Source organism: Trachemys scripta, chromosome 2 (assembly GCF_013100865.1).
Source record: "Trachemys scripta elegans isolate TJP31775 chromosome 2, CAS_Tse_1.0, whole genome shotgun sequence".
Lineage (NCBI taxonomy): Eukaryota > Metazoa > Chordata > Testudines > Emydidae > Trachemys > Trachemys scripta.
In genome coordinates, this window is record NC_048299.1 from 149,057,259 (window position 1) to 149,072,459 (window position 15,201).

The 15,201-nt window shown below is 49.1% G+C and overlaps 1 protein-coding gene across 5 annotated transcripts in view; it reads right to left on the reverse strand.

Moving 5' to 3' along the window:
- DPYSL2 (dihydropyrimidinase like 2) overlaps positions 1 to 15,201 on the reverse strand; it is a 96,978-nt gene that overhangs the window by 28,577 nt on the left and 53,200 nt on the right. For all 5 annotated transcript variants that reach the window (XM_034761811.1, XM_034761813.1, XM_034761815.1 and 2 more), the window contains exons 4-8: positions 13,215 to 13,379; positions 11,037 to 11,098; positions 9,599 to 9,679; positions 8,410 to 8,478; positions 4,683 to 4,803 (exon numbers count right to left, since the gene is read on the reverse strand). In XM_034761811.1, the coding sequence (XP_034617702.1) occupies positions 4,683 to 4,803; positions 8,410 to 8,478; positions 9,599 to 9,679; positions 11,037 to 11,098; positions 13,215 to 13,379 (498 nt within the window). The remainder of the gene's footprint in view (positions 1 to 4,682; positions 4,804 to 8,409; positions 8,479 to 9,598; positions 9,680 to 11,036; positions 11,099 to 13,214; positions 13,380 to 15,201) is intronic.

Below are 15,201 nucleotides of genomic sequence, written 5' to 3' on the forward strand. Positions count from 1 at the left end.
AAGGGGATCCCTTCACAGACCTGCTGTTGATCGAGCCACCAGCGGAGCGAGCCCAACACCCGATCTGGGATCGTCACCACCAGATCCAAGGGGTCTCTGTTGGGGTGGTACGTTTGGGTAAACCACAACTGCAAGGGCCAGAGCCTTAGGCGGGCATGTCTGACTACATGCGTGCAGGCTGCCATGTGTCCCAGGAGCTGCATGCAACACCTTGCCGTTGTCGTGGGGAACTTCTGGACTGAGCTTACGGCCCTCTGAATTGTCAGGAACCGCGACTCTGGGAGGCTTGCCCGCGCGGTCACCGAGTCCAGGACTGCACCTATGAAGTCCAGTCTCTGTGTGGGAGCTAACGTGGACTTGGGTACGTTGACCAGGAGGCCGAGCCTGCCGAACATCTGTAGAGCCAGCATCACGTGAGAGCGGACCTCGGCCTCCGACCTGCCCGCAAGGAGCCAGTCGTCCAAGTACGGGAACACGCGCATCCTTCTTTTCCGAAGGAAGGCTGCTACCACGGACACGCATTTCGTGAATACTCGTGGTGCTGATGCCAGACCAAAAGGCAGGACTGTAAATTGGAAATGGCGCTGGTTGACGGTGAAGCGCAGGAACCGCCTGTGGGCCGGATTGATGGCGATGTGAAAATAGGCATCTTTCATATCGAGGGCAGCGTACCAATCCCCCGGATCCAGGGATGGGATAATAGTTCCAAGGGAGACCATACGGAAGCGCCTTCTGACCAGAAACTTGTTTAGGTCGCGCAGGTCCAAGATAGGACGGAGGCCCCCTTTTTGCCTTGGGAATCAGGAAGTACCTGGAGTAGAATTCTTTTCCCCTTAGGTCTGGTGGGACCTCTTCCACTGCTCCTACTGTGAGAAGGGTCTGTACCTCCTGCATGAGAAGTTGCTCGTGAGAGGGGTCCCTGAAGAGGGACGGGGAAGGGGGATGGCGGGGGGGGGGGGCGCGAGGAAAACTGGAGGGTATAGCCCGCCTTCACTGTGCGCAGGACCCAGCGGTCCGATGTTATGCGCGACCATGCCCGGTAGAAATGGGAAAGGCGGTCCTTGAAACTCAGAGGAGGATCCGATATGGGATGTGGTACGCTGTCCTCGAGCGTAACTTCAAAAGCCTGGTTTGTTCCCTGGCTGCGGCTTGCCCTGGCCATGACCTTGGCTCTGGTTAGGCGTATTGTTACGTCTCCGCCTGTTATCCCTGCCACGACGGCGGTACGGTTCGTGCCGAGGGTGAGGGTGGTACTGCCTCTGTGGTGGTTGAGGCTTAAAGGGCTTGCGCTGTGTCACCGGGGTATGCATTCCTAATGACTTTAGGGTTGCTCGCGAGTCCTTAAGGCTATGTAGCCTGGCGTCCGTTTGGTCGGAGAACAAGCCCGAACCTTCAAACGGGAGGTCCTGCAGGGTGGTCTGCACCTCTGGCGGAAGGCCTGAAGCTTGTAACCATGCCGAACGCCTCATCACTACCCCTGACGCGATTGTTCTAGCTGCTGCGTCGGCTAAATCGAGGGAGGCCTGCAATGAGGTCTTGGCCACCGCCATCCCCTCGTCCACCAGGGCCGTGAACTCAGGATGTGCGTCCTGAGGTAGGGAGTCTTTGAACTTGGAGACTGATGCCCAAGAATTAAAATTGTGCCTATTTAGAATAGTCTGCTGATTAGCGATCCTCAGCTGGAGGCCCCCAGACTAATAGACTTTCCTTCCGAATAAGTCCAATCGTTTTGCCTCCTTGCCCTTGGGCGCAGGGGCTTGCTGGCCATGACGCTCTCGCTCGTTGACCACCGAGACCACCAGCGAACAGGGAGACGGGTGTAAAAAGAGGAAGTCAAACCCTCTTGACGGGGCGAAGTATTTTCTCTCCACGCCTTTTGCAGTTGGTGCATTGGAGGCCGGCGTTTGCCACACCGTCTTATAGTTGGACTGGACTGTCCGTATAATCGGGAGAGCAACTCTGGAGGGCCCCTCCGGGCTCAGGATGTCGACCATGGGGTCCTCCTGTTCTACAGTCTCCTCCGCTTGCAAGCCCAGATGGAGGGCTACCCGGCGAAGCAGGTCTTGGTGTGCCCGATGATCAATCGTGGGAGGGCCGGACACTGTCGTGCCCGCTACTGCCTCGTCCGGCGAGGAGGAAGAGGTCGGGGCCTTTTGTCCATCCTCACCTTCCTGCAACCCTTCATCGCCTGGTTGTTCCTCTGGGGCCTGTCCCACGGTGTGGGACTGGGATGGTACCGTGCTCGGTGCCGAGTCCACTCCCTCCCGCTCCTGCGGTCTAGAGATCGTTGCCTCCTTGTGAGAGGGCGGGCGGTACCGCGGAGAGCGGGATCGGTACCCCGATGGCCCGGATCTCGAGGTCCTGGATGGGGGCCCTTGCTGGTGGTAGGCCCAGGGTGTCCAGAACGGCCATTGGCTTGGCTGGCCCCATTGGGGATGGCCAGAGGCTTCGTAGTCCCTACTAGCCTTGCCCTATGGGCATACCCGCCGTACCGGCCCGAGTCAGTCTCCGACACCACGGACGGTGATCTGGAAGGCCACGGCAGAGCCGTAGAACGGTGCTGGTCCGGGTATGGGGAGTAGCGCCTCCGCGACCAGGACCTGGAGCAGCGTCTCGCCGACCTGGATCGGTACCGGTGACCACGGGACCGGGAACGACTACGGGAGGTCAGTCTCGGGGAACGTACTGTCGACGCATCCCGGTGCCGACTCGAGTATGGCTGCTGAGTCGGTGCCGACCTCTTACTGAGGCCTGACTGCTGCGGCGCTTTCTGCGCGGAGGGCAACCGGGACCTGTGCCTTGAACGGTGCCGAGATGGCGACCGTGATGGGCGCACTATCGCCGGCTTGCCTCTGTGTGGCAGTCTCGGCGGAGCGTCCTCAGTTTGTGGAGGGCCCTCAACGGACAATGCAATGAGGTCCTTTGCTGCCTCAAATGTGTCCGGAGTGGAGGGCTGTTCCAAGAGCTCCTCCAGCCCTTCTTCCTCCCTCGACGCGCCTATCCCGGGGCTCGACGGGCCTTTTGGCGCCGGAGCCACTACCGGGGCCTGTGCCGGAGCCGTGCTGGCCTTGGGCGCACTCGAGGTCTTCGCCGGCGCTACCCTCTTATGCGGGGAGCGTCTTCGGGCCTTGGGTTGGCCCTTTGATTTTGTCAGCGAAGGCGACCGGTGCCGTACGTGCCCCCGTTGGGTCGGTGCCGTGGGCTTCAAGTGACCCGCCGGCGCCGGTTCCCGCACCGATGCCGGGGCGCTCCGCACTGAGGCAGACGGTGCCGCCGAAGTGGAGGGCTGTAACGCCGTCTCCATGAGCAGCTGCTTGAGGCGAAAGTCTCTTTCTTTCTTAGTTCTGGGCTTAAAGGCCTTGCAGATCTTGCAGCGCTCTTTCTGGTGAGCTTCCCCCAGGCAGCGGAGACACGAGTCATGGGGGTCGCTCAATGGCATAGGCTTGCGGCACGTGGCACAAGCCTTGAAGCCTTGGGCGTGCGGCATGCCCCGCCGCCCAGGGCCGGTGCCGGGGTTGACCAAGCAACCACGGCAGGAACTTTAAGTACCTAATGAGCTGTTAACTACTAAGCTCAACACTAACTACTAAATAACTGATAACTGTTGTAGATAATGACTATGCTAAGGGACACTCTCAGACGAGAGACAGAGTTGTTCCAACGCCGCCACAGACGGTAAGAAGGAACTGGAGGGGTCGGGTCGGCAGGGATATATATACCCTAGAGCGGGGCGCCGCTCTGGCGGGAAGGAGGGGGCCCTGCCAGCCCGACGGGAGCCGCTAAGGGAAAAAGTTTCCAACGTCCGTGCACGCGGCGCGCGTACACCTAATGTGTAATGGACGTGAACAATCACTCGAAGAAGAACTAATTCTTCCAGCACCTTGCCCCCACATGGAAACTGATGTCATTTGTGTATTCGTTTGGTTTTTATTTAGATTGCATCAAATTAAATCCAATCCTTGAGTGCAAAGGGGAAAAAAATCCTCCCACTTCAACGCCCACCCTGGATGATTTAAATGGAAATTAACAAGGCTTTAGTAACAAATAAAGGGATGAAACCGGAGATCTCTCCGCTGTTTAACTGTAATTCCACTGAGGGTGGAAAGCAGTGATGTCATTTGCTTGTCCTGCTTAAGCTAATACCCTTCTTAAGAGCAGCACCACTCACTTTTTCCTCCCCCATTTGTCCCAGAAGCAGAAGATATGAGCCAATGCCAGCGTTGAATTTGGACCAACGCAGCAATGTGGAGTATAGACATCAGGAAGGTGAGAATACTTCTCTCTGTTGTAGCTGCCCCTGGAATATTGTTTATTTCTGGGTGTAGAAGGGAGCCGTACAAAAGAAAGACGGGGGAGTTGGAAGGAGTGAGTTACAAGGAAAGAGCTTTGTGTAATATGACTAAATGATTAAAGGCAGGGCACCTAATAACTGTCTAATGGAGGAAATTACTGAGGGTAATGGGATAAATATTCAGAGAGAGAACATTTGGGCTGAAGATCAGGAAAAACTTCCAGACAGCCTATCAGGCGTCCCATGGGAAGTGATACAGAGCCAGTTGTTTGGGACATTTAAACCCCAACCTGGACAATACTAGAAAAATGTCCTTCAGCGAACAATCCCGGCTTGGCAGGGAGACAGGCTGGATGATCTCATAGGACTTTTCCATCTATGAATAACTTACCCTTTTTCCTGGCCTGAGCAATAACATCTGCGGCACTTTTGCTCATCACCTTGGTGATGTACAGAGGGCAGTTGGTCTGGTTGGCGATGGTTATTGCCCGGTTCACTGCTTCGGCCTCCACCTAAAAAATAAAGCCAGCTGTACGTAAGAACAAGCTCGGCTTAGCGTGGCCAGCTCTTCCGACTCACCCAGTTACAACTTTGTTTTCTTAAGAGCAGAGGGTGCGGGGAACTCAAAGGAGTGGGTTTGGTGGCTTTAAGCCATTTAGATTCCAGGTGCTGTCAGGACTGGATTGGATTGCCATAAACTGGGGCAGCCTCGAGAGCTGCTCCAATTTAGAGCCTCCAGGCACACAGGCTGCTCTGCAGCATCTAAAATCCCCATCGCTGGTCCAGTCCCGCTCCCAGCTTCTTCCTACCCTGCCCCCGGCACTGGGGGGTTTTCTCAGTTCCTCCCCAGGTTGGATCCAGGGTTTACAGCTTTCACAGTGCTCTGATCCCTTTACTTGATTTACAGAAGCTGGAACCGCAATGACAATTTCACCCACAGGATTTTTCTGTACAAGGACAGATCACATGCCGAATATTATCGTTATTGGTTCAGTGTGCTCAGCACTGCACCGAGATGGTCCCTGCCTTGAGCACTTTACGATCTAACATCACGTCCTTCTATCCTTCCTCTGGAAATACCTGAGGCGTTGGAGAAAAGCATGTTTCCCCATAAATGATCCACCAGTCATTAAGTGCTGTACATGGGAGAAAATTCCTTCCTGACCCTTGCAGGCAATACACCCTGACGCATGAGAATTGATTGCTCTTATTATGCATTACTACACATTTTAGTCAGTTTCTTTATTCAATCATAGGCATACCAGTGAAATTCACCCTTGTGCAGAGGGCCAACACAATGCCAATGCATCACTTAAGCCCTAAAATTTCATCCAATAGGAAAAAGGACACCCAACAAAATAAACAGCAACCCATCCCCTTAATGCCCACACCGGAGAAAGGGACTGGCCTTGAACACTGCAGGCTCTGGTAAGCTGGTGGGAGAAGTCAATTCTAGAGCTGACAGCCCTGCCACCAGATAGTTACATCTTGCAGGAATTAGGCCTGTTGGATGTTGAGCCCCTTCAATTCAATGGAAACTTCAGCTCCACTGCCCCTTTCAGGATCAGGCCCTTCACTAAAGCTCTGTTGTTATTGGGCTTGCAAGGGAGCAGCACATGGCCAAGGCACCATTAACTGCATTAAAGCAGCTGACCTCAAGTGAAAAGGTGGCTCTCTATGACTTGGGCTGATTCTCATTTTAGGCAGCAGCATCACATGCAATGTATCCTAATTACGCTGAAGGAAGAACGAGCGTCTGTGCATCTAATTCAAACTGCAGGAGGGAGATGTAACAAACAAGCCAAATAAGGGAACGGCCCCATCCATTACATCAGAGTCTGATTCCTGCTCAGGATGCACTTCGAAAGACTGAGCTAATCCTCCATGATGCTGGGCATCCTCTTTTCTGTTTGAAGTCAACGGGACTGGAGGGTGCTCAGCAGTTTGAGCCCAAGTGTCATGCAGTTTTCCTCCAATGCCACCATCTGTTATTGTTTTCCTTATGCAATCAGGAAAATATGTCAAGGAATACCAGGGTGGATGGGAAATTTGGATGCAGATGTTTGCGCACAGCATCCAGGAAACAGTCCCCATCCCCAGAGCCAACAATAGGGGAAAAAAGGAGAGGATTTGTGTTCCACTCCGCCGGGCATTGTTCCTCTCAACCCGCAACAGCATTTGAAACTGAAAGATTTATGGCTGGCACGAAAATGCCTTTGGATGCTGCTTGACTGAACAAAGTTGACGGGAAGTAAATAAAAAAGGGGGGAGCTGTGAAAATGATCTCACCCACTGGGCTTTCAGCAGCACCACATCTGGCACCCTTAGCAAAGCCCTGAGACTTTGGAGGAACAATCAGAATCTCCTTGTACAGAAAGGACGGCCCTCACAGAGCCAAGATTCCATGGTGCAATGTCCAGCCCAGAGGAGTACAATACAGTGGGAACAGAATTTAGGACCAAATCCTGTGTTGTTACTTACGCAACAATTTTCAAAAGGACCCTAAGGGATTTAGCTATCCACCTCCCACCGAATGTCAGTGTGACGTGGGCATCTAATCCCAGCGCAATCAATGGGAGAGGAAGGATGGTCCAATGATTAGGACACTAGCCTAAGTCCCAACTCCACCACAAACTTCCTGTCTGACCTTGGTCAAGTCACTTGGTCTCTCTCTATGCCTAAGTTTCCCATGTGTAAACAGGAGCCTTAGCACTTCCCTATCTCACAAGAATATAAATACCTCAGATAGATAGAACTTTGTCCCTGTGTACAAATTCCCACTGACTTCTAAAGAAGTTTTGCCCAAACAAGGACCAAGTAAACAATTAACAACAACTTGAAGGTTTGGAGCACAGAGAACTCAGCTAAAGTGAAAATCCAATGCAGAGTCAGATCCAGAAACCTTTATTCAGACAAAGCTCCTGAGTTAATGGGAATTTGCTGAGGTTTAAAATATGCAAGAAACCCAGGATTTGGCCTAAGTAAAATCAGAATAAGGGGTTCAAAATCAGGGCCAGAAGGAAAGATCTGAATAGTTTCACTTTGCAAGCTGCAGATAGCAATTCCAGTTATAGCTCAGCTTTTAATGAAAATGAGCATGTTCCAGGAGGGAAGAGGTTCCAGTATACAGAGGATTCCTTGGGGACTACCGTGACATTTTGAGGAAGCACAATCCAGTGGCTGAACCAGAGAGAGTCATGAGTCACGTAATCTGAGTCCTTCATCATCTACAGCCCCCGCTGTGTGACCTTGGGCAAGGATCTCAGGCCAATGAGTGTCCCCTAATCTGGGCCTCCCAGTTTGAGGCACCACAGGCCTGATTTTCAGAGTTGCTGAGCATCCACGACTCCCATTGACTTGAGAAGTCGTCATGGGCTTGCAGTGCTTCTGCTAACGAGGCCAGGGCATTTCAAGTTGGCTACCTAACGTTACGCTCCAAATTTCAAAAATGCTCACTTTCTGCTTCCCAGTTACCAAGGGTAAGTCTACACTACCCACCGGATAGGCGGGTAGTGATCGATCTATCGGGGATTGATTGATCGCATCTAGTGTAGACGCGATAAAATCAATCCTTGATCGCTCTGCCGTCGACTCCGGAACTCCACCGCGGCGAGAGGTGGAAGTGGAGTCGACGGGGGAGAGGCAGCGGTCGACTCGCTGCCGTCCTCACGGCCAGGTAAATCGACCTAAGATACGCTGACTTCGGCTACGCTATTCATGTAGCTGAAGTTGCGTATCTTAGGTCGACCCTCCTCCCCCCCAGTGTAGAATAGCCCAAGGCTGTAAGATGGGGCTAATGATACTTATAAGGGTCTTCAGCTTGAGGTCTCTGGACATCTGACACGACAGAAATATCTTTGTCATAAGCGCTACAGTAATTCAAATAAAATATAATGGTCATCATCATTATCTAGTATTTATTGCACGGACAGAACAAGCAAACACGAATTTCCAGCCACAATATCCTCTCTTCCCTTCCTCCCATCTGTCTGTGAAGCCAATATTTCCTAGGGCACATGATGTGAACCATATTCATGGCCACATTAATCGAGGCATGAGGCAGTATATGACATGACCCAGAATAGAGGGAATTAAGTGAAAATGTGTAACGTCCTCACCTCTTCAGGTCTACTCAGTACATGCCCTTCAGGGCCTGTGATTCCCAGGTCCAGGATCCTTTGCTGCTCCTAAGGCAGGAAAAAACAAGAAGATGGCTCAAAACAATGTCATTTCTAATTCCAGGAGCTGGAGAGATTTGGAAGAGATGTAAAACTGAGATCCCTGTCATCTGTGCTCTCTAGATATCCCACGGTACATTCACAAAGGCAGGAGTAGTAGAACCAGTGTTCAGACTAACTCCCAGTGTCTGGGTAATTACCAGAGCTCTGCAAACCCTGGCCATTTCATTCGCAGTGTTGTCATGCCAACCTTTCCTCTGATTTCACTTCACAGCCCTGCAAGTTGCAGATTTGAAAGAACAAAAGAAACTTCCCCCAAAACTATCAGTCTACGCACTGAAAACCTATGCAACTCCAAGTTGCGTGATCTAGGCATGACGTGTAAAATAAGTGTGACCTCAGCCTCAGGACCCAATTATTTATTTATTTATTATATTTCTATTGCAATAGTCCCTAGAGGCCAACCAAGTCCGGTTGTGCTAGGTGCTGTACAAAACATATAGTAAATGTTTCTTCACTTCCAGTCCTAAAGTGCTGTGTAATATTAATATACACAGTGGCCGCCTTCCATCCCAGAGATGGCTGTATTTCAGTGATGGGTGAAGAGATTTATGTATAGCTTGCAACTGTTATGGAATAAAACCCTCTATTTCTATATATCTATATAGATATATAGAGTGAGGGATAGCTCAGTGGTTTGAGCATTGGCCTGCTAAACCCAGGGTTGAGAGTTCAGTCCTTGAAGGTGCAAAATCAGTACTTGGTCCTGCTAGTGAAGGCAGGGGGCTGGACTCAATGACCTTTCAAGGTCCCTTCCAGTTCTAGGAGATAGGATATCTCCATTAAAAAAAATATACACACACACACACACACACACACACACACACACACACACATATATATATATATATATAAACCTGAGGCATTGTTGTTCTCTTACTGTGAGCTAGAGGGGCTGTAATCTTGAAGTACAGCTCTGCTTTCTATATGGAAATGTCTATGCTACTTGATACAGTGCCTTGACTTGTCTTAGTGATTTCCTGCTGAAGGTTTTAAGAGAGGGATTTGGCGTTTGAACACCTGACAGCATAATGCCGCTAAAATTCCACAGAGCAAACAGATAAGATACCTCAGCAATGATGTCACCGTTCTCAGCATGAACTTGAGCTATGGCACCTATATCACGGATTACGCTCAGGACCTCATATATCTAGGAGAAAGACAGGACACCATTTGATATATACCTTTTGGTCTTACAAATACTCCAGTAGCTTAAATGTCCTTTAGCTTAAACTGTTATGTAAAACCGAAACAAAAGGAAAGCGACCGAGACAGACAAGCTCTCTTTAGCTTGCCATAAAAGATAAGGCAGTAGACTGGGACTCAGAGTTGGTTCAGTTCCTGCCTCGGCCATTGATTTGCTGAGGAGCCCTGGGCAACTCACTTCACCTCTCTGTGCCTCAGTTTCCCCATCTGTAAAATGGGGATAACAATAACGGCCTCCTTTCTAAAGCACTTTGAGACTCACAGATGAGCAGCACGATATAAGAGGTAGTATTATTAATTATTATTATTATTATTATAATGGAGCATAAAACAGGAATTGGTAGGTTCTCCAGGGCATCATCAGTAGAAGTTCTAAGGGCCCAAATTTTCAAAAGTGGCATCTTTAGTGCCTCACGTCATGGGTGCCCAACTTGCAAAGCACTGGCCCTGATTCTCAAAGCTGATCAGCGCCCACAACTCCCACTGCATTGATGGGAGTTGCTGGAGCTCTGCCCCTCTGACAATGAGGTGCATTGCGGCTCACGCTGAGCATCCAAAGATGGGGCTCACAAAATCCGTGACCACTTTTGAAAATTTTGACCATGTTCTTAGATAAAAGAGACCAATTTTTCTGTCACCTCTTATTCAATTCAAAGCAAACTTCCGACACTGAGGAAAATCTCCATCACATCACATTTGGAAGTAAAACCTTCTGCAGTTTGTACATCCCAACAATGAAACATAGCCAATGACTGACGAGTGCAGATAGAATTGCCACAGGGAATTTTCTCTTAAGGTCCTGGTGATTCCAATAGTAAAACCAAGAAGTGCTTTCCCAGTTAAAATCAGGCACTAGGTCCCAGAATAGTGTGTGTAATGCATGCTAACCAGTGTGTCTCCCTCTAATGGCTAGACCACATAGAGAGGTTTATGAGTCTGGTCCTGCCTCCAAATTAAAGGGCCTGGGATAAAATCGTGGCCTCGCTGAAATCAATGCGCATTTTGCCATTGACTTCAATGGAGAGAGACTTTCAGCGCTGCTCTTTTACCTCCATCAGGAGAAGCTCTTGCTTTTAGATCCAGAGGCCTCCGGTTCAATCCCAGCTGACGGCACAACCTGAGTCATTGATACAGGCATAGAACATAGATTCATAGAGTTTAAGGCCAGAAAGGACTATTAGACCATCCAGTCTGACCTCCTGTGTAGCACAGACCATTAAATGTCATCCAGTTATTCCTCTATTGAGCCCAAAAACTTGTGTGTGGCTAAAGCATCACTTGTAAATGTAAAGCCCTCCTACCTGAGAATCTGTTAGCTGGAAGTGATCTTTGAAGGCCATGTAAACCAGGAAGGAATTCACACCTAGCAGAGACAAAACAAAGAAAAATGCCCAGGATGTACAAGTAATAGGCATAGATAACATCCACCTTGAAGTTACAAGTGAGCCAGCCACAAGTTACATAAACAAAGTGATCCATACAGAAGTTAAATTAATAGATGGGCTGTCTGGCCATAACAGCTCAAGAGCCTGATTCTCCTGCCACTCATGTTCCTCCTGATTTACTCCAACTTCAGTGAAGCTAATGGGAATACACAGGTGTGAGTGAGAAGAGACTCAAGTACAAGGTTCTTAGAGCTAAAACTGACTATACGGTTTGGAAACCACAGAATAAGACAGTCCTGGCCCTGTAAAATTCCACCTGTCTTGAGTAAGGAGGACTCTCCCCTTCCTGCCGGAGTGGACCAGATGCACCATTGAAACAAGGATAGACATTGACCGGCTTTAAGAAACTTTTAACCTCTTCCCATCAAAATGAACTGATTTTGCATCTGTTCAATGGAACGGTCTGCTACGGACGGCCAAATCCTTCTTGGCTCTGAGGGCCAGATCCTCGGCTGGAGTAAATCAAGGTATTGCCAATCAAATCAATGGAGCTATGCTAATTTACACCACCTGAGGATCTGACCTTTTGTGCCTCCTGGGAAGTGCGCAGCATCCTCAGCTCCCGTGAAAATGCAACATCAGGTTAAGGTGCACAGCCCCTGGCCGTACCAGCCCCTTAGACTGTGCGCTATGCATGACAATGGACCTACCCCCACTGGAGTCAATGTGAGTTTCTCACTGACTGCACTGGGAACAGAATCAATCCCACAGTTTAGAATGTACTGAAATACACCAGAGTATGACCGGACAACTGATGAGCCTGAAGATGCTCCTGGAAATAAGATGTGGATCTCTCTGGGCTCCCCCAGAGAGCAGAAATAATAAAGAAATAAATTCAATCTGCTGTGAAACAACACAATGCTTAATAAATCACAATTAAAGTCCACCATCTTCTTAGCCATGTGGCATTTAATAACTCCACTAGTAAGAATGATGGAACCCACCCTGTGGCAGAGAGGAGAGCTAAGCCTTTAAGGCTCCACTCAACACCAAAAAGGAATAAATCTTTTGGATTCAGCTTTGTGGGAGGCTGAGCAAAAAAATAAGCAGAATACCTGAAAAATGGGTACTGGCTGCCTGGTTTCCCAAGCCCTCCTGCTAGACGGCTGGGGAATTACTAACAGAGCATTTCTCCAATTCATGCAAATCGGCCTCCCCTCCCCTGCACACTATAGCACATGACATGATAAAAATTCTTAACCAGGACGTGTAGGAAAACCACCATTAGGATGTAAAAGTTTGTTGGTGGTGTTTTTTTTAAACCATAAACAGGATGGAAAATCCTTCCAGCCCAGGGATGAAAGGTCAAGGAAATCGGAGATAGGAAAGACCTATTCGATCATCTTATCCATCTCCCCTACCTTCGCTGGCCATTGAAGGATTGTTCTTCCTGAGCCAGATTCTTTTCTCGCTTATAGTAGTTTAACTCCAGGAGTTACTCCGGACTTGCACCATTGCAAGTGAAAGGAAAGTCAGGCCGCCTCTATCTCCCCTGGATGACTTACAGCTCTCTTGCTGACACTGGCCAACGGGGAGAGAGACATCCTACAAAAAAGTGTCGCTATCACTCCTTTACGGGGATGCCCATCTCCAGAGAAGGTCCAGATCCTCTGTTGCTGCAGCTCACCAAATCTCCATTGAAGACAATGCAGCTGTGCTAGTTTAGACCATCTGAGGATCTGGTATGCCTTGCTCTGAATGACATGGGCAGCGCTCCACGGCAGCCATGGGCAATACCACCCCAGCTGTCACATCTTACCCCCTACACACCGTCAGTGCAGTCTCCCTGCCCAAACGCCACTCCAGAGGGAAGGATTCAGAACAGCAACACTGGATTCCATTCCCACCCTATACACTAACCTTACTTCTCCAGCCCCCCTACAACACCGCCTCCTGATGTACCAAGCCCCAACAACAACAAAAACAGACCCCATTCTGAACTCTGATCTGGCCGTTAATTTGACCAAAACAAATAAAAAAAGAATACATTTGAATCAGTGAAAACATATCAATTTAAATGATCCCGAAACTTACCGTGGTCTTTCACCAGGGCTTCCATCTCCTCCTGAACCCCTTTATGCCACTCCGTGATATCCACATGCAGAGAGTAATCGCAGCAAGACTTGCTATCCGCCCATTCTCGCCACTGGTCAAATGCCGTGATCAAGCTGGTTCCTGGTTCCGGAACTACGTGATCAACTGGAAAAGACATAAAACATTTGCACCCGTGAACGTGTGTCCAAAGGCCTTTAGCAGCCATCCAAGACAGATAGCACTTTCCACTGACTCTCTGAAACAGGATGTTTTCCCCCCCTCTAAAGAAAAATTGGAGTTTGAAAAGATCTGTGTGTTTCCAAAAGCCCAGGGTTCGAGAACCCACTCTGCCATTTGATTGCAAGCAAAAACTAAAGGAGGAAATCATTCAGTTACTAGAGTGTTTCACTGCAAGTATATGTGAATGGAGCAGATGAAACTCCTAGTTCAAAGCCAGTGCAAATTCAAACCATTGCAGTTATATGTACAGTTACTCCCGTTTCCTATTAGGGTTACAAACAATGACAGACAATACCGCCCCGCCCCCATGAGCATCAGTGAGTAGCTTTCCAGTCAAACTGAGGGACATCTTTGTCTACTATGTGCCCTATGAGACGCTGGATAAGGTACCCCAAAAGGTTTGGGATGTATTTTTGTATTATTATAACACCTCAGAGGCTCCAGTTACAGACCAGGACCCCACTGTGTTCAGCACTGTACAAACACAGACAAAAAGGACTCTCCCTACCCTAAAGAGTTTCCAGTCTAAATACAAAGATGAGATATTAAAAGATCCACTTTCTGCACCTATTCTCTAATTTGCTGCTACCATAATCCCACAGTTAACACCAAAAGAGGGAGCAGCAAAGCTTCCAGCGAGCAGTTCAGCTCTTCTTTAAATCCACCAAAATAACTAAGGCTACAATTGTCTTTAAAACCTGCTGATAGACCCCCAATTTGCATACTGCAGTCAGTGCAGAGACCACAGCAATCTGTATATATTCACACATCCCTTCAATGAACTTCTTTTAAGGTGCCATTTGTAGATCCAGGGTGATAGCTACCCGTGTGCAGAGGGGCCCAGCCAAGATCTATGCACCACTTATGTCCACCTTCAGCCCAAGGTTCAAGTGGGGCTTAAGTGGTGCACAGTAGACATTGTAATTTTCTTGGCACAATGGTTAGCTTCACCTCAAATATGTATGCACAAGGGAGGCCTGAGTGTAATCTGAAAAGGAGCCCCTAGTCTACTGTATTGATTTTTTAGCACCAGCTGTATAACCTAGCTGTTAAAAACAACAGTCAATGCAAAAATTTCAGATTAAAGCCCTGTCTGAGCTGCCGATATTCTGATATTAGCCCACCAATAATGACTCCAACACAACCCCCCTACATCCCAGTTCATCATCTCCTCAACGCCCGAGGTGGGTTCTGCAGCATGGCCAGGGAAGTTGGCAAATCTGGGTTCCAGTGGATGAAGAAGGGGCGAGTTCTAAACACCTTCAAGGAGAAGGTGCTGCCAACCACCTCTTCTGAGAGTACTCCATTTCTAGGGCCTCCACTGATTGCAACTGGAGCAGCATCACGTGAAGGAGGGAAGCAGGTCTGGAGCCATTAGGAATTTGACAGATTAGAACTAACACCAATGTCGTAGGTACAGGCAGCATGGTCCAGTGAACTAGGAGATCTGCATTCTATTCCTGGCTCGGCCACCCGGCAAATCACTTCCCCTCCCTGTGCCTCAGTTTCTCTGTCTGTAAAATTGGGATAATGATATTACCCTCCTTTGTAAAGAGCTCGGAGATCAACAGGTGAAAAACCCTAAAACCCTGAAGCATGACGTTTAATATCCCCTCCAAAAATTGTTTAAAATGTAAGTACTAAGAGGAACTCTCTCTCGAGTCAGCAAGCCCTGAGGACCGTGCAGTCAGAGGGCTCCACATCCTGGAGAAAAAACACAAGCATGGAACAAGGCCACAAAACCAGA